Source organism: Oncorhynchus keta, chromosome 10, assembly GCF_023373465.1.
Source record: "Oncorhynchus keta strain PuntledgeMale-10-30-2019 chromosome 10, Oket_V2, whole genome shotgun sequence".
Classification (NCBI taxonomy): Eukaryota; Metazoa; Chordata; class Actinopteri; order Salmoniformes; family Salmonidae; genus Oncorhynchus; species Oncorhynchus keta.
In genome coordinates, this window is record NC_068430.1 from 60,773,484 (window position 1) to 60,795,056 (window position 21,573).

The 21,573-nt window shown below is 41.2% G+C and overlaps 1 protein-coding gene across 6 annotated transcripts in view; it reads right to left on the minus strand.

Moving 5' to 3' along the window:
* Positions 1-21,573, minus strand: part of LOC118389120 (serine/threonine-protein kinase MARK1-like) — a 71,748-nt gene that overhangs the window by 32,502 nt on the left and 17,673 nt on the right. For 3 of the 6 annotated variants that reach the window (XM_035778890.2, XM_035778894.2, XM_035778893.2), the window contains exons 2-4: positions 16,920-17,123; positions 14,116-14,169; positions 2,705-2,728 (exon numbers count right to left, since the gene is read on the minus strand). In XM_035778890.2, coding sequence (XP_035634783.1) covers positions 2,705-2,728; positions 14,116-14,169; positions 16,920-17,123 — 282 coding nt within the window. The remainder of the gene's footprint in view (positions 1-2,704; positions 2,729-14,115; positions 14,170-16,919; positions 17,124-21,573) is intronic. The other 3 variants (XM_035778891.2, XM_035778896.2, XM_035778895.2) reach the window with 1 other exon arrangement.

Sequence of the window (21,573 nt, forward strand, 5' to 3'; positions counted from 1 at the left end):
AACGGGAAATTAAAACGGTTTTATTATCAGTACATTTTTGGTTAGTACTGCCTCGGTCGGTCCCAAACCCCAAAAATCTGGTTTCATGCCCACTGTGCTTGCACCTGTGTTAGGACAAACCAAGAGCCTACTTTAAACCAATATAATTAACCTAAATGAAAAGCTGCAATGTGTACCATTTTGGGCGACCTGACCAAATTCACATAGAAATGTGAGTTACAGGTCTGTCACTCATTGAAAGCAAGTCTAAGAAGCGGTATGTATATCTGATATATTTGAGAAATTTCTATGCTTCCCTTTTTAATGTTTAGTTTTTGCGTGTTTTACTTTATTTTTACCCCAGCTTCAAACAGCTCAAAATACAATATTTTCAGTTATAGAAAATATATTATACAGAGATTTAGATGGTACGAGGATTCTCTACATTGCTTGTTTTGTCACAAACTGAAATTAGAGTAACAAAGCATTTTTGGAACCAGGTAATGGTGGAGCGATTTCTGCATATTGCTCCTTTAACCACATGTGCCTTCCCACCAGAGACTAGATTCAATTCCTGCATCTTCTATTCCTGCTCTGTCTCCTCCTCCCATTATCTCTCTCTCTCCCTCTATTTCTAAACTATCTGTAATAAAGCATTAAAAAATACACATGGGAGTGGAATTCCACTCTAAAAGAAATAAAAAATTATCCTTATAGGACAATGGTCACCAACCTTTTCTGAGTCAAGATCACGGAGTCAAAATGCATGCCGAGATCTACCGCTCAGATTTTTTATTAGCATGACTTAAAAAATGTACGCCTATGCAACATTAACCAATTACAAACAGTACTGTAGCAATGAGGTTTGTGCAGTAAGCTATAGGCCCAATACATTATCACCGCATACTGGCTTTGCTTGAATTTACCTGCCACTGCATTGTTGTTCGGGGCATTTAAAAAAATTATATTTCAAAATTTGAGTTAGGCTATATGATCACACCGGTAATAGACACATTGTTGTATTACTTGTGAGGCACAGCTGAGTGAGCATACATTTAAATAATACGCTTTTTTAAATATTTTTTTTACTGGCCTGATGGTGCCTTCATCTGATGGTCAGTCTCAGCAGAGGGAGAGAGCAGCATACTGAGGGCCCCTCTCTCAACATCCTTCCGCTCTCCCTTTCCTCCACTGACACTGACCAAAAAGGGACACCGTCTTCCAGCTGATGGAGAAACTCGAGTCGCACCGCATTATTTCTGCCTCCTGCACAAATTCATGTTGTTACTCCTATGAACAGAGAAAGTGAAATATTCCTTGATATTAAAAAAGACCCAAGCCACTAATAATAACAACAACGCAAACCTATAGATACACTTTCCTACTCATTCATTACTCCTGCACTACTTGTTGTAGCGCTCAGTGGAAATAGGAAGAACGCACATTTTATGGGTTATAAAAGTGTTGAATACAAAGTGTTGACATTGCTGAGTAAGAACTTAAACCTGAACTCATAAAAAACAGCAGCTCTTTGCTGTATTCGTTGACAGTCTCTCTCTAGTCATGGTTTTAAAATCTCACAGTATCAATTTTACCGTAGCTTTCTTTTATGCCTGCTACGTGACTGCAGACTCGGTCACCTGAGCAATCTGATTGGCCAGCGAAGGCATAGTGCACTTGATTTCCTCTCCAGGCCCACTGGGAAGGCAGAGTTTGTACCTTCAGACACATGAAATGGCAACAGTTGCCTACCCGGCGCGCAGGGCAGCTGAATTGGCTGCACCTACCACAGCCCGAGACTAATTACAACATTTAAAAAAGGAACACAAGGCTTTATCGTTGTTTCTTTTCTTTACAAAAATGTTTGGCAATCGACTAGAAATGCCTTGGAGATGGACAAGTCGATCGACCGGTTGGTGACCACTGTTTATAGGACAAGCAGTGCTACTGCACTTATGACTGGCATGTTGTCCAGACAAAGCTTAGACCAGCGTGTTCCATAAGTGTCAGCTGCCAGCCAAATAGCTGACCACTAACACCTTATGTTACTGGGGTGTTAAAGTGGCCACCAAATTTGATTTTGTAGGGCAAACGTTTTGTGGTGGGGCATGCCACCGCGCCCCGTAGCTTGCTCCTTCTATTCCAGTATCATACACCTATTGGTGCCCAGCCCACATGGCCTTCAATAACACACGTATCTATTTAATGAAGTAATATGTGCACAAAACTAAATGACATTTAGTAATTTACACACACACAGACAGCCATAGTAAGAACAGCTGCCATTTTGGTCACATTATACAAAAACACATTTCTCATTCTCCCCTTTGAAAATACATTTAGCGATATCAAAAACAGCCACTTCTTTCCATTGTGCTGGCTACTTCAGATTTCCGGGAACACAAGTTGTTTTTAAATGGCGTTGAAAAAGATAATGAAACACTATCACAGAAGAAGCAGTACAAATGGGTGGGGTGGGGGTGGGTGGGGGGGGGGTGATCAGCCACATGGGAAATAGTGAGGACATCCACGAAGTGACGTGCACAGTGCTTTCACAGTGAAAAGTGTACGAACTTCAAAAAATATGGCAAACATATACACACAAACCTGTGTGATACACGTGAAGACGACATACATAAAAAGAGTAAACGTTACAATGAAAGTGTCGCAGACACGCACAGACAACAATGTTTGGAAAAGTCCGGGAAGCGGAAAGGTCACCTACCTGCTTAGAATGCAAGATGCGAAACTAAAGAAGAGATGGAAAGAGAGGGAGAGAGAGAGAGAGAGAGAGAGAGAGAGAAAGGCAAAAGGCTAAATGATGGAGCTGCACGAAGCAGGAGAGGGGTGGGGGCTCTTTCTCGCCACACCCATCACCACCGGCCCCAACAAAAATCTCCCCCAGCAATACAGAGTGACAGATCAATTGATCACATTTGGATTCGGTCCTGTCCCTTTGTTCCCCTCACGAGCTCTGTCGCGCTCTAAAAATGTCCAGGCCTGACACGGCAGATAGACCAGAGGGGTACCAGCCCAGGGAACATGCAGTGTTTACTGGTATTGTACCATTAGTACTCATAGTAGTACATCTAACATCATTATCTAGCTAAGGAGCGACACCGGACTAGAGGAGGAGACTGTGTCTGCAATGGAGGACAGGAAGCTCTGGAAGACAGACTTTTCACCCCGTCGACCCCAGCAGATCAGATGATGAGAGTTTTTATTTTGATCTTTAACTAGGCAAATCAGTGAAGAACAAATTCTTATTTACAATCACGGGCCTACCAAAAGGCAAAAAAGGCCTCCTGCCTTTTAGTAGTAGAGTTACAGTAGTTTTAGAATGAAAAGCTTTATATTAGAATGATAGCTGTTTAAGTACTACCATGGTAACTGCAGAGTATAAGTGGCCTCATAGCTCAGACTGATGTATTATAATGGAGCACACTTGAGTACACCATATGAAAAAGGACAAGCCGATTAAAGCAAATGATACAACCAAATCAACCTTAAAAGGAGAGGAAACAAACTAAGACAAATGAAGCCGTACTAATGAAGCCTTACTAATTAATAATGGGTAGGAATGTATGGAATGGGAGATGTTTTACATTACGGCAGCCTTATACTACTACAGTTATGCTTAGGAAATAGTATTTTTTTAATTTGAATTTTAACCCCCTTTTCTCCCCAATTTTGTGGTATCCAATTGTTAGTGGTTACTCTCTTGTCTCATCGCTACAACTCCCGTACGGGCTCGGGAGAGACGAAGGTTGAAAGCCATGCGTCCTCCGATACACAACCCAACCAGGCCGCACTGCTTCTTAACACAGAGCGCATCCAATCCGGAAGCCAGCCGCACCAATGTGTCGGAGGAAACACTGTGCACCCGTCGACCTGGTTTAGAGTGCACTGCGCCCGGCCCGCCACAGGAGTCGCTAGTACGCGATGAAACAAGGATATCCCTACCGGCCAAACCCTCCCGAACCCGGATGATGCTAGGCCAATTGTGCATCACCCCATGGGCCTCCTGGTCGTGGCCGGCTGCGTCAGAGTCTGGGCGCGAACCCAGAGTCTCTGGTGGCACAGCTAGCACTGCGATGCAGTGCCCTAGACCACTGTGCCACCCGGGAGGCCGGCATGGGCATTTCTAACACACCAGACAGTTTTATCTCCCTAGGCTCCAACCCATGCTCAATTGCCATTCTGTTTCTGTACCAAGTCAAATTGGAGGACGTAAACGACAAGTAACGTCAAATAGTATCCACTGAACAACCAGAGTACTATTTGGGTAATTCAACTGTAGTTAGTCTGTCACAGACTACGGAGTTGTGGAGTGCTACCATGTTATTGAGCACCATCAAATTAGAAATATATAAATCCTCATTTGAAATTAACACTACCCTGACTTCATTCTGGTATATTTTTTTCAATAGGCTCCATTCAGAGGTCCTTAAGGATGCACCTTTCTCCTCATGCTTAATATGCAATTTGTAATGCATTCTTGTGCATTGAGCTGAGCAACAGACATGGTGAAATCTAAGGGATATTTTTAGCAATCCACCACGATGCCACAACAACATTCCGAGCTGACTTTGACAAGGGTACAACTTCCGGTGGGGGTGGAATTCGTTGACAGTGTTCTGGATATCTGTGTCTGTGGGTCCATCTTTCCGACTCACTCTTGGTTCCCACTGAACCGCTCATACACACACACACACTCTGATTTACACCACATCATTAAAAACTCTGTTCAGTGCAGCAGCCAGGCTGCACATTTCAAGACAAACCACACACGCGCACACACACACACACACACACACACACACACACACACACACACACACACACACACACACGCACACGACAATGACGCACACGCTGAAAAATGTCTGTTAAGCTAGGCTTGTTAATTGCTTCCAGAAGTTACAACCATTGACACAGTTGTGCCCTCTTTCCATTATGGCACAGGTACAAAGATGAGCCCTCTTTCTACATCTATGGGCAGACTCTGCATTGGGTTGTTCCATGTCATATCAGCAAGCCATGACACCCACCATCTCAGATTTATTTAACCTTTATTTCACTAGGCAAGTCAGTTATGAACAAATTCTTATTTACAATGACGGCCAAACCTGGACGATAGTGGGCGGATTGTGCCCCGCCCTATGTGACTCCCAATCATGGCCGGATGTGATACAGCCTGGATTCGAACCAGGGACTGTAGTGACGCCTCTTGCACTGAGATGCAGTGCCTTAGACCGCTGCGACACTCAGGACCCCAGTTAGAAACAGATAAGATTCCTGCAAACCTTAGTTTGTTGAACTATACATTTGATCTGAGAAATTAAGCGAATTGATTGCACCCTTATTGGTCCTTTTATTTGACAGGATTCATATAAAGAGAGAACCTTAACATCCAACAATGAGTAAGACATGAGGAATCCAAAGAAATAGTCAAAACCCACCTGCAGACCCCACGCCAATCCCACCCCAATAACGAGTATACAGCATCAGTTCTCCATGTCTGACTAGTAGTATCGAGTTGCGGCTCAGAGTATTGTAATGTATTCTCAGTGAATTTGGTGAATTTTTGTTCAGAGAAATTAGTCGTTGAAATGGTTTGGTTTATGTCCCATCCTACATCCTGATATTACCAGGCTCTGACCCCTGAATTTGCACTAGCCTTCAGGTGACTGGTGCGTTCCAACTATGGGAACTATATCATAACCGACCTGATATGACGCGGCGGTCGGTGCCGTTTAAGATTAGGGAGAACATTTTTTATTTTTTTAATGAGCATGGCCATATTTCTACTACAGTATATTGGATGACTAACTCACTAACTCGTTCACCCAGCTCAATGTAACATTGATAGGTTTAGGCTACTACATGATACTCGAATTTGCCCTTTATCCATCATGAGTTTGCTACAACCTAGCCAACAATTTAAAAGTTTGTTGGCTAGGTTGTAGCCAAGAAACTACAATAAAGTAAGTACAAAGTAGGTACACAGGTCAAGATACAAATCTCATAAGGTGACAGACAGTGACACATTCAATACCGCCTGGCACACTCATCGGCATCTAGCTGATCTGGGGAAATCATTCGTCCAAACAGTTGTAACTAAAATTATTGGATAAATTCAGGTAGGTCCCTCCCCATTTCGTTCCGTTTGCTTTCGTTTAAAAAAAAAAGTTTTGCAACAGAATCGGAAGAATTAATAGAGTTCACATTTGTACCAGCCACCAACGGCATCATCCCTTTGCTCATTGTACAATTCCTTCTCGCATCTACATGCTCTCCTCCTCTCACCTTTTTCCTTCGCTTGTGGAATTCAGTGCACAACACAGCTGTTTGTGACCAGGCTCAAAAACCTCTCAAAAAGCCAAACTTTCATACCATAATCGCTAGACAGCCTACATCGTTGTCACCATTGTAACGTTTATACCGTTAAATCAACAAACTAGAACTAACGCGTGCTGTACGGTATACAGAAACTACTTTTCCGATATTAGAACATCAAAAACGGTTCTGTTAAATGTCTCTAAATGAATGCACAATTAATTATGAGAATATTTATTTGTAGATTACAATTTTAATGGTTTGGCATTATAATAAGTGGTGTGAAAATATATTTAGACATTTTCATGGATAACATTAGCATAATGTTTTCTGTTAGAGAGTGGAGAGGAAGGAGAGGAGGAAGACTGGATAGGAAGGGAGTAAAAAGAGTGAAGCGAGGAGAGTGTAGAAGAGTGAGGTGGAAAGGTAAAGAGAAGGAAAGGAAGAAAGAGAAGGAAGACGAGTGAAGAAAAGAGGAGAAAGATTGGAGCAGAAGAAAAGGTTAAGAGAGTAAAAAGAGCAGACAGAGGGACAATGGCAATTTTCCAAGAAACAGAATGAATGATATATGGACAGCAGCAAGAAATAGTTCCTGTTCCTTTGCTTATTGTGAAGACAAACTTCAACCCCCCCTGCCAGGAGTTCATGGAAAAGCTGGCCAAAAACAGAGCAATCCTGAAGAAGATACATTCTTCTGAGAAATATACAGATTAGGTTGGTAGATGTATATTATGTAGTTACCAATCTCATCAGCATTTTATTTCTTTATTAAGTTACGTATTTCACATACACTATTGCCTGTTCTCTTCTGCTCTTATTCTACCCAGACTACCAGGACCACTGAATGGCTGTTCAGATCGGACAGTTCTGTCTTGTCTGTAGCGTTTCTGTAATATAGTAATTTTCTCTATCACAGTGTGCCTGTTAAGACTAAATACATGAAACAGGAATTGTCCCTCATTTTTATTTAATAAATAATAACATTGGATATTTTAATGATATATTGACCGTTGAACTGGAAATGTCCATGGTTTTAATTTCAGAAATCTGGTCACCTTAATCTAGAGTGCTGCTGAGGCTACCGAAGACCATTGCAAAACATTGTGTATTAGTTTGGTGACATGTAAATTAGGACTGTCAAAGTTAACGCGTGAAATGTAAAAATCGGCATACATTTTTTTGACGCCGTTAATCCATTTCTTCACCACACGGACTCTTTTTAAGTGCAGAACACAACACTGGTGCAGGCAGTGCTTGCGGCTTTGCATGGCTGACGACTGTGTGCCTCTAGCCAAAGTCATGTGAAAGTTAGCTTGGTTTTTTATTTCTGCCACAGATTGGTGCGCATCTCGCAGGCCGTTTTAAACTACTTGTGAGCCGATATTTGTTGGTTTAATAACTATTTTTTTTTAAAAGCTAGCTAGTCATGTTACCTACCTTTGTTAATTAGCTAGCAACATGATAATGGACTAGGCTATGCACAAATTTTCAATAGCACAGGAAGAACTGAAAAGGAATAGGCTCTACAAAGAGATGCTTCAAAAGGTAGGCTGCAATATGCAAGAGTGGGGTGCAAGAGTACAGTGAAATGCCTTTCTTGCCTGCTCTTTCCCAACAATGCAGTAATCAATATCACAGTCAATAGTGTGAGAGCGGGAGTAAGAGAGTAATTCTCGACCAGAAAGTGGAAAGGTCCTCTGATGTCACATAGGTTGATACATTGCTGTGTTCTCATTTATAACGTCCCACTGTACCGAATATCATTACTAAACTTGAGACATACGAGTTACCACACCCAGTCTCAGGGATGATTAACTCTGGAAATGCCTTTGATCACTAGTTAGGTAAATCAGCTTTTATTTCTCATGCACATTATTTGTGGAACAATTTTCAACATTTTCTTAAATTTTATGTTCTGGCAACTCAAAAAGCTGACTGAGGACTATGTTACTGGAAAATGTGTTGATTGTGCTTAATCGGCTGATTATTTAAATGTATTTATAATAATGACAATTACAACAATCCTGAATGAACACTTATTTTAACTTAATATAATACATCAATAAAAATCTATTTAGCCTCAAATAAATAATGAAACATATTCAATTTGGTTTAAATAATGCAAAAACAAAGTGTTGGAGAAGTAAAAATGCAATATGTGCCATGTAAAAAAGCTAACGTTTAAGTTCCTTGCTCAGAACATATGAAAGTTGGTGGTTCCTTTTAACATGAGACTTCAATATTCCAAGGTAAGAGGGTTTAGGTTGTAGTTAATATAGTATTTATATAACTATTTCTCTCTATACCATTTGTATTTCATATACCTTTGACTATTGGATGTTCTTATAGGCACTTTAGTATTGCCAGTGTAACAATATAGCTTCCCGACCCTCTCCTTGTCCCTACCTGGGCTCGAACCAGGAACACGTCGACAACAGCCACACTCGAAGCAGCGTTACCCATCGCTCCACAAAAGCTGCGGCCCTTGCGGGGCAAGGGGAATAACTACTCCAAGTCTCAGAGCGAGTGACGTTTGAAACGCTATTAGCGCGCACCCCGCTAACTAGCTAGCCATTTCACATCGGTTACACCAGCCATTATGCTGATAGGCTTGAAGTCATAAACAGCGCTGTGCAACAACGAATGTGCTGTTTGAATGAATGCTTACGAGCCTGCTGCTGCCTACCATCGCTCAGTCAGACTGCTGTGTCAAATCATAGACTTAATTATAACATAACACACAGAAATACGAGCCTTTGGTTGAATCCGGAAACTATTATTTCGAAAACAAAACGTTTATTATTTCAGTGAAATACGGAACTGTTCGGTATTTCATCGAACGGGTCGCATCCTTAAGTCTAAAAATTCTTGTTACATTGTACAACCTTCAATGTTATGTCATAATTACGTAAAATTCTGACAAATTAGTTCGCAACGAGCCAGGCGGCCCAAACTGTTGCATATACCCTGACTCTGCGTGCAATGAACGCAAGAGAAGTGACACAATTTCACCTGGTTAATATTGCCTGCTAACCTGGATATCTTTTAGCTAAATACGCAGGTTTAAAAATATATACTTCTGTGTATTGATTTTAAGAAAGGCATTGGTGTTTATGGTTAGGTACAGTTGTGCAACGATTGTGCTTTTTTCGCAAATGCGCTTTTGTTAAATCATCCCCCAGCGCTGCATCGATTATATGCAACGCAGGACACGCTAGATAAACTAGTAATGTGATCAACCATGTGTAGTTAACTAGTGACTATCATTGACTGATTGTTTTTTATAAGATAAGTTTAATGCTAGCTAGCAACTTATCTTGGCTTCTTACTGCATTCGCATAACAGGCAGGCTCCTCGTGGAGTGCAATGTTAGGCAGGTGGATAGAGTGTTGGACTAGTTAACCGTAAGGTTGCAAGATTGAATCCCAGAGCTGACAGGGTAAAAATCTGTCGTTCTGCCCCTGAACAAGGCAGTTAACCCACCATTCCTAGGCCGTCATTGAAAATAAGAATGTGTTCTTAACTGACTTGCCTAGTTAAATAAAAAGGTGTAAAAAAAAATATTTAAAAAATGTGCAAAATCGGCGTCCAAAAATAACGATTGTTATGAAAACTTGAAATCGGCACTAATTAATCGGTCATGCCGATTAATCGGTCTAACTCTATTATAAAATACCTCTAAGGTATGCAATGACTGACATGGCAAGAGGAACTGATGATTTTGAGATTTTTGAGATGACTTTCAACAGTAAGTTGAAAGCCAGCCCCTTGCTGACCTCTCGTGCCCCGTAGGGGCTGCACCCTACAGTTTGGGAACCACTGATCTATTCAATGCTGGCCAAATTCCACTCAAGATTTTAGAGGGGTAATTTATGAGTATGGGTCTATTGGCTGCACAAATCAAAATGCCCTGGTCAAGTCTACTGCTCCACCAGCGAGCCAATAGAGATGTGTCTTGTGGGGAGTCAGAGCAGTCTCGAATGATTAATCAGAAAACAGGCCCTGAAAATTCCTTCCCTTGGAGGTACTTTGCAGCATGGTCAAGTAATTGACGGGCAGATGTTGGGCCATTTTTAGCTTTTCCGACCACACCGGAAAAATAATAATGTAGCAGAATACTAGCAGGGTAACAGGCCTGTGGAGCTTTGACAAATCCCACACTGTGTTTTTATAATGCGTGAACTCATGGCGCATGCGTCTCGATAGTCCAATGCGGCTTCCTCTCCTCTTCATCTGCGCAGTTTGGAAAACACGGAATAAAGTGACAGCAATATGTCGAATGCCTTTTTGGAATTTGCTTTCACTTGGAAAGGAGAGGTCTCAACTATATTCAACTTTATTTCAGGTAGGCACAGATGGATGAAAATGAGACGAGGGGAGGGGGCCTTTTTAGACTGCTGACGTGCACCCTTTGTGTTGAAGGACAAAGCGCCCATGGCTAAGGGAGGATGTGGTTAGTTCAGAAATCACTGACCCTCATAGAGCAAATGGGACCTAATGCGAGCTATTGATCAGCTGGAATACGATAGCGTGGATGGCCCTCGCATTATAAGTGTCTCGGGCCATTATCGACAGATTCTGCCTCCTATGAAGAAGTCACAAGCCGGCCTACGTCCTGTTTCATGTACTAAAGGAAAACTGTACCTAAATGATTACAATGTTTCTGTCTGTAACTCTGTTTGTCCATTTCTCAGTCTTTCTGTTAAGATCATCCTTCCCTTCATTCATCCATCCACTCCTTTCATCCTTCCACCCATCCGAGACAAGCCGATGCAGGGTGTTCTGAATGACATCCACCACCAGAACTGCTCGTGGTGTGAGAGTATGAGCGAAAGCAAGCGAGCGAGAATTCTCTAGCGTGACTCATTACCGAGCTGAAACGCGAGCACCCGCTGCGTGGTCGGAACCAACCAGAAGCCTGCGATACAACTTACGCTTTTGGATGTTAACAAGGCGACACGCCATCTTAACCCTTGACACTCGTGGGAATGGGCCTATACGGATAGGACTAAATTTAAATGTTTCTTACTGAAGAAATATGAAAAGCATATGCCTAACCATGGTAGCAATTGAAAGTGAACAGTTTGGAGAATATGGGGAAATTATTAGACCAAAGTTGAGGACACAACAATTCACCTGACACAAGACAAACAAAACAATACACTTGATTTTGTGCACTTTGCCTCATTTGTTGATAACGAAATCAGAAAATAATCTTGATTTGATATTAAGATGAAAACGTATTGGACCTTTAATATACCACAGTATATAGATATGCAGAAATGAGTTTAAAAGCTCAAAATGCAATGGTGACTTGACCTCACAAGACCAGCTAGTTTCACATAGCATATTTTTGAGGCACAAAATAGGCTCACATATCGATTTTATACAATCGTCATGCCACAGTTCTCTTCATCCATTAAATAGTTATAACCCATACCCAAAACACTAAGATAATAACATGTCCCTTGGTTGTTTCCCCCCAACAAAATCATTGTACATTTTAGATAAATGTATGACTTACTCGCTAAATCGGTAAATCGCTAGTTTATGAAATTACAGTTCAGCAATCCCAGAAATTCTTGGGTTTCTTTGTGTGCGTTGCTAGGAGCCCTCTGCATGTAAACCTATAATAATGGTATTGTAATGACCAACGTTTCATTCCCCAGGCCACACCAGATGACATAGCCTGCTAAAGCTGTATCTAGGGGATTTTTGGTGTTTGGATTTCAATGTAAAAAGAGGAAACCTGGTATGCTTCTGTCTCCCGGTTCAGGCTCATATTTCCAGTGAACCGAGCTTACTTCCCCCGAGACCACTGATCGAGCTCACAAACAAGCTCTGGGTTTGAAATGGAGGACTGTCAGAAGATTTGGGTTCAGGTTCAGGTTGTTGTGTCACAGCTAAGTTCCTGGAAAGAGAAAGGTCTTGCAGGTGTCGCAAATGTGTTACGTTTCAAAAACACAGGACAACATTTTAAAATACTTATGCTGGAAGGGATCTAGCGAGGGTGCAGTTTGACACTGTCAACCGACCCCACTGTAGGTAGAAGTTTCCCTTAACAACTGATCTAGGGACCAGCTTACCCTCCCCCAGTCATACCTTTAACCATTAGGGGGCGAAAAAAGGCTAAACTGATTTTAGATCAGTGTCTAGGTGCAACTCAATCCTATTCCACCAAACCCAGATTATCTACAGCTAAGCCCCTCCTATCAGACCTAGACACAAGGTTGCTCTTAACATCACAAGGCCTAGCCATAGGCCCAACCACATCTCCGAACCAAGGGAAGCGCTGTATCAAAGGTAATAAGCATTCATTGCATTCACATTGGCAGCATATTGGATGTCTTTTGGGTGGTATACCACTCTTGATACACACGGGAAACTGTTGAGTGAAAATCCCAGAAGCATTGCAGATCTTGACACACTCAAACCGGTAATTTATCCACGTGAAATGGTTGGATGGAAACGTGGTTACTGGCACACATACACTATCCATGTCTCAAGGCTTAAAATTCCTTCTTTAACCAAGCTTCTCCCCTTCATCTACACTGAATGAAGTGGATTTAACATGTGACAGCAATAAGGGATCATAGCTTTCACCTGGTCTGTGTCATGGAAAGCAGGTGCTCCTAATGTTTTTCACACTCAGTGTATTTTGAATGATGCCTCCTTGACCAGGCTACTGTACTGATGTTACACAACATTCAAAAGGCAGTAAGGAACGTTTCCGCATATATACCAAATATTGTGCTTTTGCGAGATTAAAAAAGTAAGAACAAAGAGGATTATGCATTTCTATTCGTATCTACATCCTTCATAAAAAGATGGAAGATGTTGGAGATCTTGTCAACGGTTGTATTCTCCTGACCATTATGACTATTTGGTGGCATAGTCCACTAAGACAGTTGCCTCAAAGTTCAATGGCTGAGAGTTCAAATCACTTTACAGAGCAAGTTTTTATTTTTATTTAAGGAATTACCACTCCACTGCTGGTCCTCAAGTCAAATATGTGTATATGTGACAAAGGAGATACTTATAACAATGCATATAAAATGACGTAGGCCTACATTTAGGTATACACATCCATGCAATATGATTATTAGGTCCTAGCAATGTGTTTGTGAACAAGGCTGAAAATTCCTTATGGAATTCATTCCAAATCTTACATTTTGCATGGTGATGAAAGATTTTTTTTTCTCTCAACACAATACCTCAATGAATGTTATTCCACATTTCAAAATAAATATTATCACCCCATGGGGGATCCAAAATCACAGCGTAAATGGCACCATTCACTGAGTTAATTGTCAAGACACATATTTGCACGTGACGTAATTAATTTGATTATCAGAACGTGCAGTGGATTTCTGGTAAGAATGCTTTCGTGAAAAAGTGTTGGGATCAGGTCCAGCTACGTCAACAATTTTAATTGGCTGATAAGGACTTAGTTACTGGATATAATTATCTGCTCAGCTAGTCGGCCCCAGCACCGTGGCTAATTTTGCCAGGTTGGCCTATGAAAAAAGCTAGCAGTTAGCCATTTAAGACCAATGGTTTAAACCAATGGTCTCAGCAAAAGTTCACGAACATGGCCCGTGTGGCTCTGGTCCCTCATACACAATCTCATCCGGTGTCTGGCGCAAAACTCAAAAGGGAGGTTGTATTGATATCATCATCTGATCTGTGTGCTCACCCATCATAGACTGTTTAACAGAGAGAGCAAGAGAGGGGAGGAAGAGAATAGAAAAAGGGAGAGAGAGAGAGAGAAAGAGTTGTTTGAATGTGAGGCCTTACCTTCTGTAGACTAGTGGGGTTCAACTGCGTTTTGTCTATTATCTTCACGGCAACCTACGGGAGTGGAGACAAACAAGAAATAGACTTTACACACCAATCACATCCGGCCAAAGCTCTGTGACAGCACCCATTTTGTGTTGACAATGGAACGTTTTGATCCTCTATCCTAACCCAGGTTTAACGAAGTTTGAGGAGCTTCTGAGAGAGGTGTGTTGCAAATGGCACCCTTTTCCATGTATAGTGCACTAGGTTTGACCAGCGCCTTATGGGCCCTGGTCAAAAGTAGCGCACTATATAGGGAATATGGTGCCATTTAGGACACAGCCAGAAAGTTATGATTAAATGGTAATTCAGCATCCTGGTTAGCACCACTCAAGGTGTGCTTTCCTCAGAACAGAAGGATCAAGTCACCAGAGTGCAGATTCGACAGCCTTGGGTTGGTAACTCGAGCTCAAAATTGAAAATCTATTCAGGCCCAATTCTTGCTTGTCCCTGTTATGGAGGCTACAAATGCACAAACTGATTTATGTTTTGAAAGGAGGACAGTTTGAGAATGTCATTTGAACGCACACACACCAACACACAATGACAAAAGAGAGAAGAGAGAAGTTATGGTCCAACAGTTAAAGCGACACTCCTTAATTTGACTGCGGCTGCTTTTAGGACAGTTGGTTCAAATTTGAGCTGGTCCAGTTCTGCTGTTTTGTCCTCCTGGTACAAAACATTATCTGCTTGAAAGTGGAATTTAGGGGTGGAATAAGTAGATTTAAATTGGGCCTGTGTTGGTGTACAAACTCATCAGCAAGAGCGTCATTTAAAAGACATACAATAACTAACTGGCAGTTCCATTTGTCCAGATCCACCCGCACAGATTAAAAACCGGTCAGAAGGGCTGCAGCTGCACTTGAGGTGAAAGTTACAGACTGTGCCTTTAAATGACGCATATGAAATTCTTCTCTTACAACCCAGTGTGCCATAGATCATTGTGAAGCGTCACTGAGAAAAGGTTGCATCAGTCCCCGAGACTACAATTAACCATAATCACTATAATCAACACGCAATAATTTTCGGGATAGGAGATGACACTAGCACAACGCGAATCAAAGGCACCGTAGAATTGGCCTCCCTTGCAAAAAAACAGCCTCTCCTGAAATATGGATATGTAAATCGGTCACCATTACTGGGTAGAAACAGCAGGCTCCCGAGACCATAAGCATTCACATCCTATCAGGCAATCTTGGAGTAGGCATACCGGAATGTTTGAATTCACACGTAACAACCTCTCTCACTCAACACTCTGGTGCGAGTCCTGACGTACATTGCATCAATAATTGAACCTATACTGTGGCTCATGATGGGTCAGAGTTCCCAGCCAAAGTTATTTCCATTTCAAGAGTAGACTTTTTAAAACTGCGCTGAGGTCTTGGCCAACACTGAAAGAGAATTGTTGAGTGGTTGAGGTCGACGGGTGATGAGGGCAACCAGTGCAGCCATATCTTGTTAACTCGTTGATTTGTCTTAAAGTGGCTGACAGCATTTTAGCAACATCAAATTGTATTCAAATCTGTTTCATATACACCCCCAAGAAGACACATTTGATTTATTTTAGGTTCTGACAAGCGACCACTTAGATATGGGAATTTTCACATTTTCAAACATTCTTAGAATGTTTGGGAATTACATATACTAAGGCATTAAAAATAAAAATAAATCTATAGCAATTTAGAGTGAGAAAGCGGCTGTGCGTTTGGACAATAAATAAACATCTGTCTCGTCCAGGATCGGAGTCTATGCAGAACAGTGAACCATAGCCAGTTGGCTAAGTTGGTAGAGCATAGCGCTTGTAACGCTTGTGGGTTTTATTCCCATCGGGGACCAGTACAACAACAAAAGATATAATTAAAATGTATGCACTCACTACTAGGGCTGATCTTATTTGGTGCTCATCTTTTTAAATTCCTTTGGGTTAGAGGGCATAGACTGGATCTACAATACCAAAGGCATGGGACATTAAACTACATTTAAGGTCAGAAAAAAAACATACATTTTCCTTTAACATTGTTTTCATAGAGATGTGGGACAGGACTTTGGTACTGTAGTTCACAAGATTCCCTCTTCTCTCAGTCTTGTTGAGCCCAGAAACCAAACATCCAGAGAAATTTGGACATGCAAACAATGTAAACTTTAAGAACTCCAGACCTCTGTTGAGTCCTTACATGTAATCGCCAAGCTATTGGCATGAATCCAATGTCTAAATATGTCTGTGTGGGTACCACACAAGACACATGCCATTTTCAACAAGGTCAAACTTAACATACCACGCGCGAGACCAATTTGAAAGAAGGACAACTGGGTTATTTCCTGTTTAGGTATTTAAAATAAAGAAATAGACTCAACGTGGCCTCTTAGCTGAATCTAATTGGTGATCCCTGTTCTGAGGGCCGATTGTTTCTTAAGCGGTATGTCAGGGGGCTGGAACATAATTACAAATAATTATAAAATCAGATAATATTTGACTAAAACCTAATAATTTCAAACCTTGCTTTACATTTCTATACAAATCACATACATACATTGGATTGGGGCGGCAGGTAGCCTAGAGGTTAGAGCGTTGGACTTGTAAACCGAAAGGTCGAATCCCCGAGTTGACAAGGTGAAAATATGTCATTCCGTTCCGAGGCCGTCATTGAAAATAAGAACTTGTTCTTAACTGACTTGCCTAGTTAAATAAAGGAAAAATGTACTTTTAAAAACACTACAGTTCAGTAAATGACAGCAACAAATTCATAATGGAGGAAACGTACCTCTCGTCCTGTGAGTATATGCCGGGCCAGCTTGACTTTGGCAAAGTTCCCCTTGCCAATGGTCTTGAGCAACCGGTAGTTCCCGATGTGTGGCTGCTCCTCTGTCGTGGACGCCACAGAGTTCCGACATCTCGGCAGGCTGTGCCGACTCCCCGACTTAGCCGGCGGGCCCGGGGGCTCCTGGTAGCCCTCCACAGAAGTGTGCTGTAAGAATGTGACATGGGTGGAGAACAACAAACCGTGTCGGTTTAAAAAAATACGTATTTTATTGAACAGATAGAGCATCAAGGTGTGGAACGATAGAAAGGTTGTGTCAAAGGGGAGTAGGCCAGATTTAAACGTATGCCCAACATCTAAGATGTATGCCAGAGGCTGCGGCATTACGACTAGACCAGCTTTCCACCAGCAACATGCATGTCTCTTCTACACAGTCAGAAAGCTAAAACAGCTTGTGATACTATATCTGCTACATGAATCAGGTTTCCAACCAGTAAGTACATGTCTGATAAAAATCATGACAGGCCTGATGGAAACAGCAAATGTTCCTCTAAACTTTACAAATGTCAACAAAACAGATCAATAAGACAAGGTGGGATCTTTTCGTTCTTGTAAAATGAATTATGCAAGAAATGGCAGTGGAAACGCTTTTATGTGCAAATATTGATTATTATAACCATCATATCGAAGTCACGTGATGATATGTTGTGTGGTCCTCCCACTACAACTTGGGAAAGCATGCAGTTTATTAGGCTACTGATGAAATAAGTTATGATATACTTCACAGGGTGGTGAAAATGCACAGTGATGAGCTTCATGCTCTTTTTCAATAAATATCAAGGGTCTTTTTCCGGTGTCAGGATGATCGATGCTTGGCTTCCGTTTGACACATACAAATAATCTTGCTCTTTTGTCAATAATAAAACCAGAGTGGGCACATTTGCTATAGTTTATAACGCAAAACTTTAGTGACAAAACAGTAGAGTTGAAAATGCAATGGATACCCATTTAACGTTTTTTATTTGGTACATGGGAATTTTACCACAAAAGTTAGTTTTATGTGAACTACATCATTCACAGCCTTTAATATGCAACAAGTCAATTTGGTGGAAACGTCTCTGTTGGGAAAATTCACATGGTTTTTATGCAGATTTTAAGAGTATTCGCATGAAAATCTGTCGCCAATTGGATGTATCAAATTGAAAAGTAATGTTATTTTCTACACAAATCACAATTATTGCGTGATGATCTTCCCTGATGTTTTCCTGAACTTCCCAATACCTCCGATGCATTTCAAATCACATCAAACCATACCAGATTGTCTTTTTTATTTTATAGCATTTCAGACTGAATTTAAAAAAAAAGCACAATCGTTGGACGACTATACCTAGCCATAAACACCAATGCCTTTCTTAAAATCAATACACAGAAGTATATTTTTAAACCTGCATATTTAGCTAAAAGAAATCCAGGTTAGCAGGCAATATTAACCAGGTGAAAATGTGTCACTTCTCTTGCGTTCATTGCACGCAGAGTCAGGGTATTTTATTTTTTTAACCTTCATTTTTAACTAGGCAAGTCAGTTAAGAACAAATTCTTATTTTCAATGACTGCCTGTTCAGGGGCAGAACGACATATTTGTACCTTGTCAGCTCAGGGGTTTGAACTTGCAACCTTCCGGTTACTAGTCCAACGCTCTAACCACTAGGCTACCCTGCCGCCCCTCATTGCGAACTAATTTGACAGAATTGTACATAATTATGACATAACATTGAAGGTTGTGTAATGTAACAAGAATATTTAGACTTAGGGATGCCACCCGTTAGATAAAATACCGAATGTTTCCGTATTTCACTGAAATAATAAACATTTTGTTTTTGAAATGATAGTTTCCGGATTCGACCATATTAATGACCAAAGGCTCGTATTTCTGTGTGTTATGTTATAATTAAGTCTATGATTTGATAGAGCAGTCTGACTGAGCAATGGTAGGCAGCAGCAGGCTCGTAAGCATTCATTCAAACAGCACTCGTGCATTTTGCCAGCAGCTCTTCGCAAGCACAGCGCTGTTTATGACTTCAAGCCTATCAGCCTAATGGCTGGTGTAACCGATGTGAAATAGCTAGCTGGTTAGCGGGGTGCGCGCTAATAGCGTTTCAAATGTCACTCGCTCTGAGACTTGGAATAGTTATTCACCTTGCTCTGCATGGGTAACGCTGCTTCGAGTGTGGCTGTTGTCGATGTGTTCCTGGTTCGAGCCCAGGTAGGGGCAAGGAGAGGGACGGAAGCTGTACTGTTACACTAAAGTGCCTATAAGAACATCCAATAGTCAAAGGTATATGAAATACAAATGGTATAGAGAGAAATAGTCCTATAAATACTATATTAACTACAAACCTAAACCCTAAGTCTTAGATAAAAGGAACCACCAACTTTCATTGGTTCTCATGTTCTGAGCAAGGATCTCAAACGTTAGCTTTTTTACATGGCACATATTGCACTTTTACTTCTCCAACACTTTGTTTTTGCATTATTTAAACCAAATTGAACATGTTTCATTATTTATTTGAGGCTAAATGGATTTTTATTGGTGTATTATATTAAGTTAAAATAAGTGTTCATTCAGTATTGTTATAATTGACATTATTACAAATAAATAAATGTAAAAAACATTTTTAAATCGCCCGATTAATCGGTAACGTCTTTTTTTGGTCCTCCAATAATAGGTATCGTGTTGAAAAATCATAAAATCGGTCGACCTCTAGTTGATTCTAACACATTTATCACAGGGTGAGGTCGTAATAATTGTCTGATATCAATATTGGGTTGTGGGACAAAAAAAAATGTAGTTACTAGATCTCAACTTGTTGATGTTGGTCTTCTAACCTGGATATATGATCCGACTGTTGACTTTGAAACCCTGGCAGCTGTACCCACGGCACGCGTAGCAAGAATTCAGATGTCACCGTCCACTTCCGAGGCAGCCCATGTGTGATGCCTTAACCTCCTTGACATTATCGGACAAATAACTTTTTTTGCAACCACAGGAATTAGTGACCCATGTGTTCGTTAGTGACACACTGATAGTAGTTAGGCCAAAATACAGTGTGTATACTAAACATTCATTTGTTTCCAAAAGTCAGAATTTCTTCCCACCTCTTCCTCATAAAGACATTGCTACTGGGCACAAATCTCAACACACAGCTCCTGTTAAAGATGAATTCAGATTACGTGCCTCTGATCTTGACATTATGATGGACAGATGCCACTGTTTTGAATGTCACTGTACTGTATACATAAGCAGTGGGATCGTAGTATACCGATACACCGCAAAATCAAATGAGTAAATAGTAATAAGGTTAAGTACACCAATGCCAATGTATGCCAATGGCTTCATGACAATGTAACAGGGAAGGGGTGTCAGGGATTAACCCTGTAACAATTGGTAAAGTACATTTAGCGCAGATATTTGTCATGTCCATACAACGCTGAATTCACATTCATCCTCTGTCGTTCGAGCACTTTTGTAGCACTGCCATTAATTTCCCTAGTGAACACATCCCAGGTCTCAATCACTTGAGTAATTTATCACTGGTGACTGCGCGAGTGTTTGTCCTAAGAAAACCTTGCCAAAAAAATAGGCCAGTACTGTCGTACTTGGAGACACAAGGAGGTCAATTATGGTAATGATCGAATAAACAAGACGACCCGCCATTGTAAACACTAACTACATGTAATATATCTGGAGAGGAGAAAAAAGCCTGTGACCTTGGGACAAACGCAGAAGTCGTTGTTAGCCTCAACGCAGTTCGTTACGGCAGATGGAAAAATGGTGGTGGTGGGCAGAGCTCAAAGATCATTTAGCGACTGCCGACCGGAGGGTCGTAAAATCAGATTTGTGGAGCGTTGTCAAGGAGTGTCTCCTTCAGAAGGGGAGTGATGAATTGCATATTATAGGTAATTCCTTGAAAACGTAAAAACAGGTGGGGCTGCACAACTAACACAAGTGACAGCAGCATATAGAGATGGAGCGCTGTCGTTATGTTTTCCTTCTCCATCCTTTGGCAGGAGCCTTGTGCAGTTGTGGTCTACTTTGTGAGCAATATCAACACGCTACTAGTCACCTCCATATATGGGCTACCAGATGTGGGACAGTGGCATCTCCCTCCAATAAAAATGGAAAGCATATCATTATACAAACAGACTGATATAGTCAACAAAATAGGTGACGTTGGGAAATGCTTAACACTATGGCAAAGTGAAATCAACAACATTATCCTAACGATAGCATTATACCGTATAGTGGTATTATAATATAACCAACCAACCAGAATGTTGAGGTTTCACAGACCACACTTCCTCTCATTTCATTACAGTATTATTATAACACCTTAACTTAGTCTAATTAAATCACAGATGTTTGATGGATGTTTTTGTCAGATCAGCCCATTACACAGCACCAGTGCCCACTGTTGTTTTAACCAAATTTCTTCCCATCCAGATAGTTCATGTTGCCTACCTTCTGAATGGGGGTTAGGGGCATCTCTGGTGTTTGCCCTTGCTTTTAGCAGATCGCCACTTATTTCTGCTCAACTTGCTCGCTCGTTCACGCTCGCTTGGCTCGCTAAGCCCTAGCAACGGACCATTGTGTTTTGTA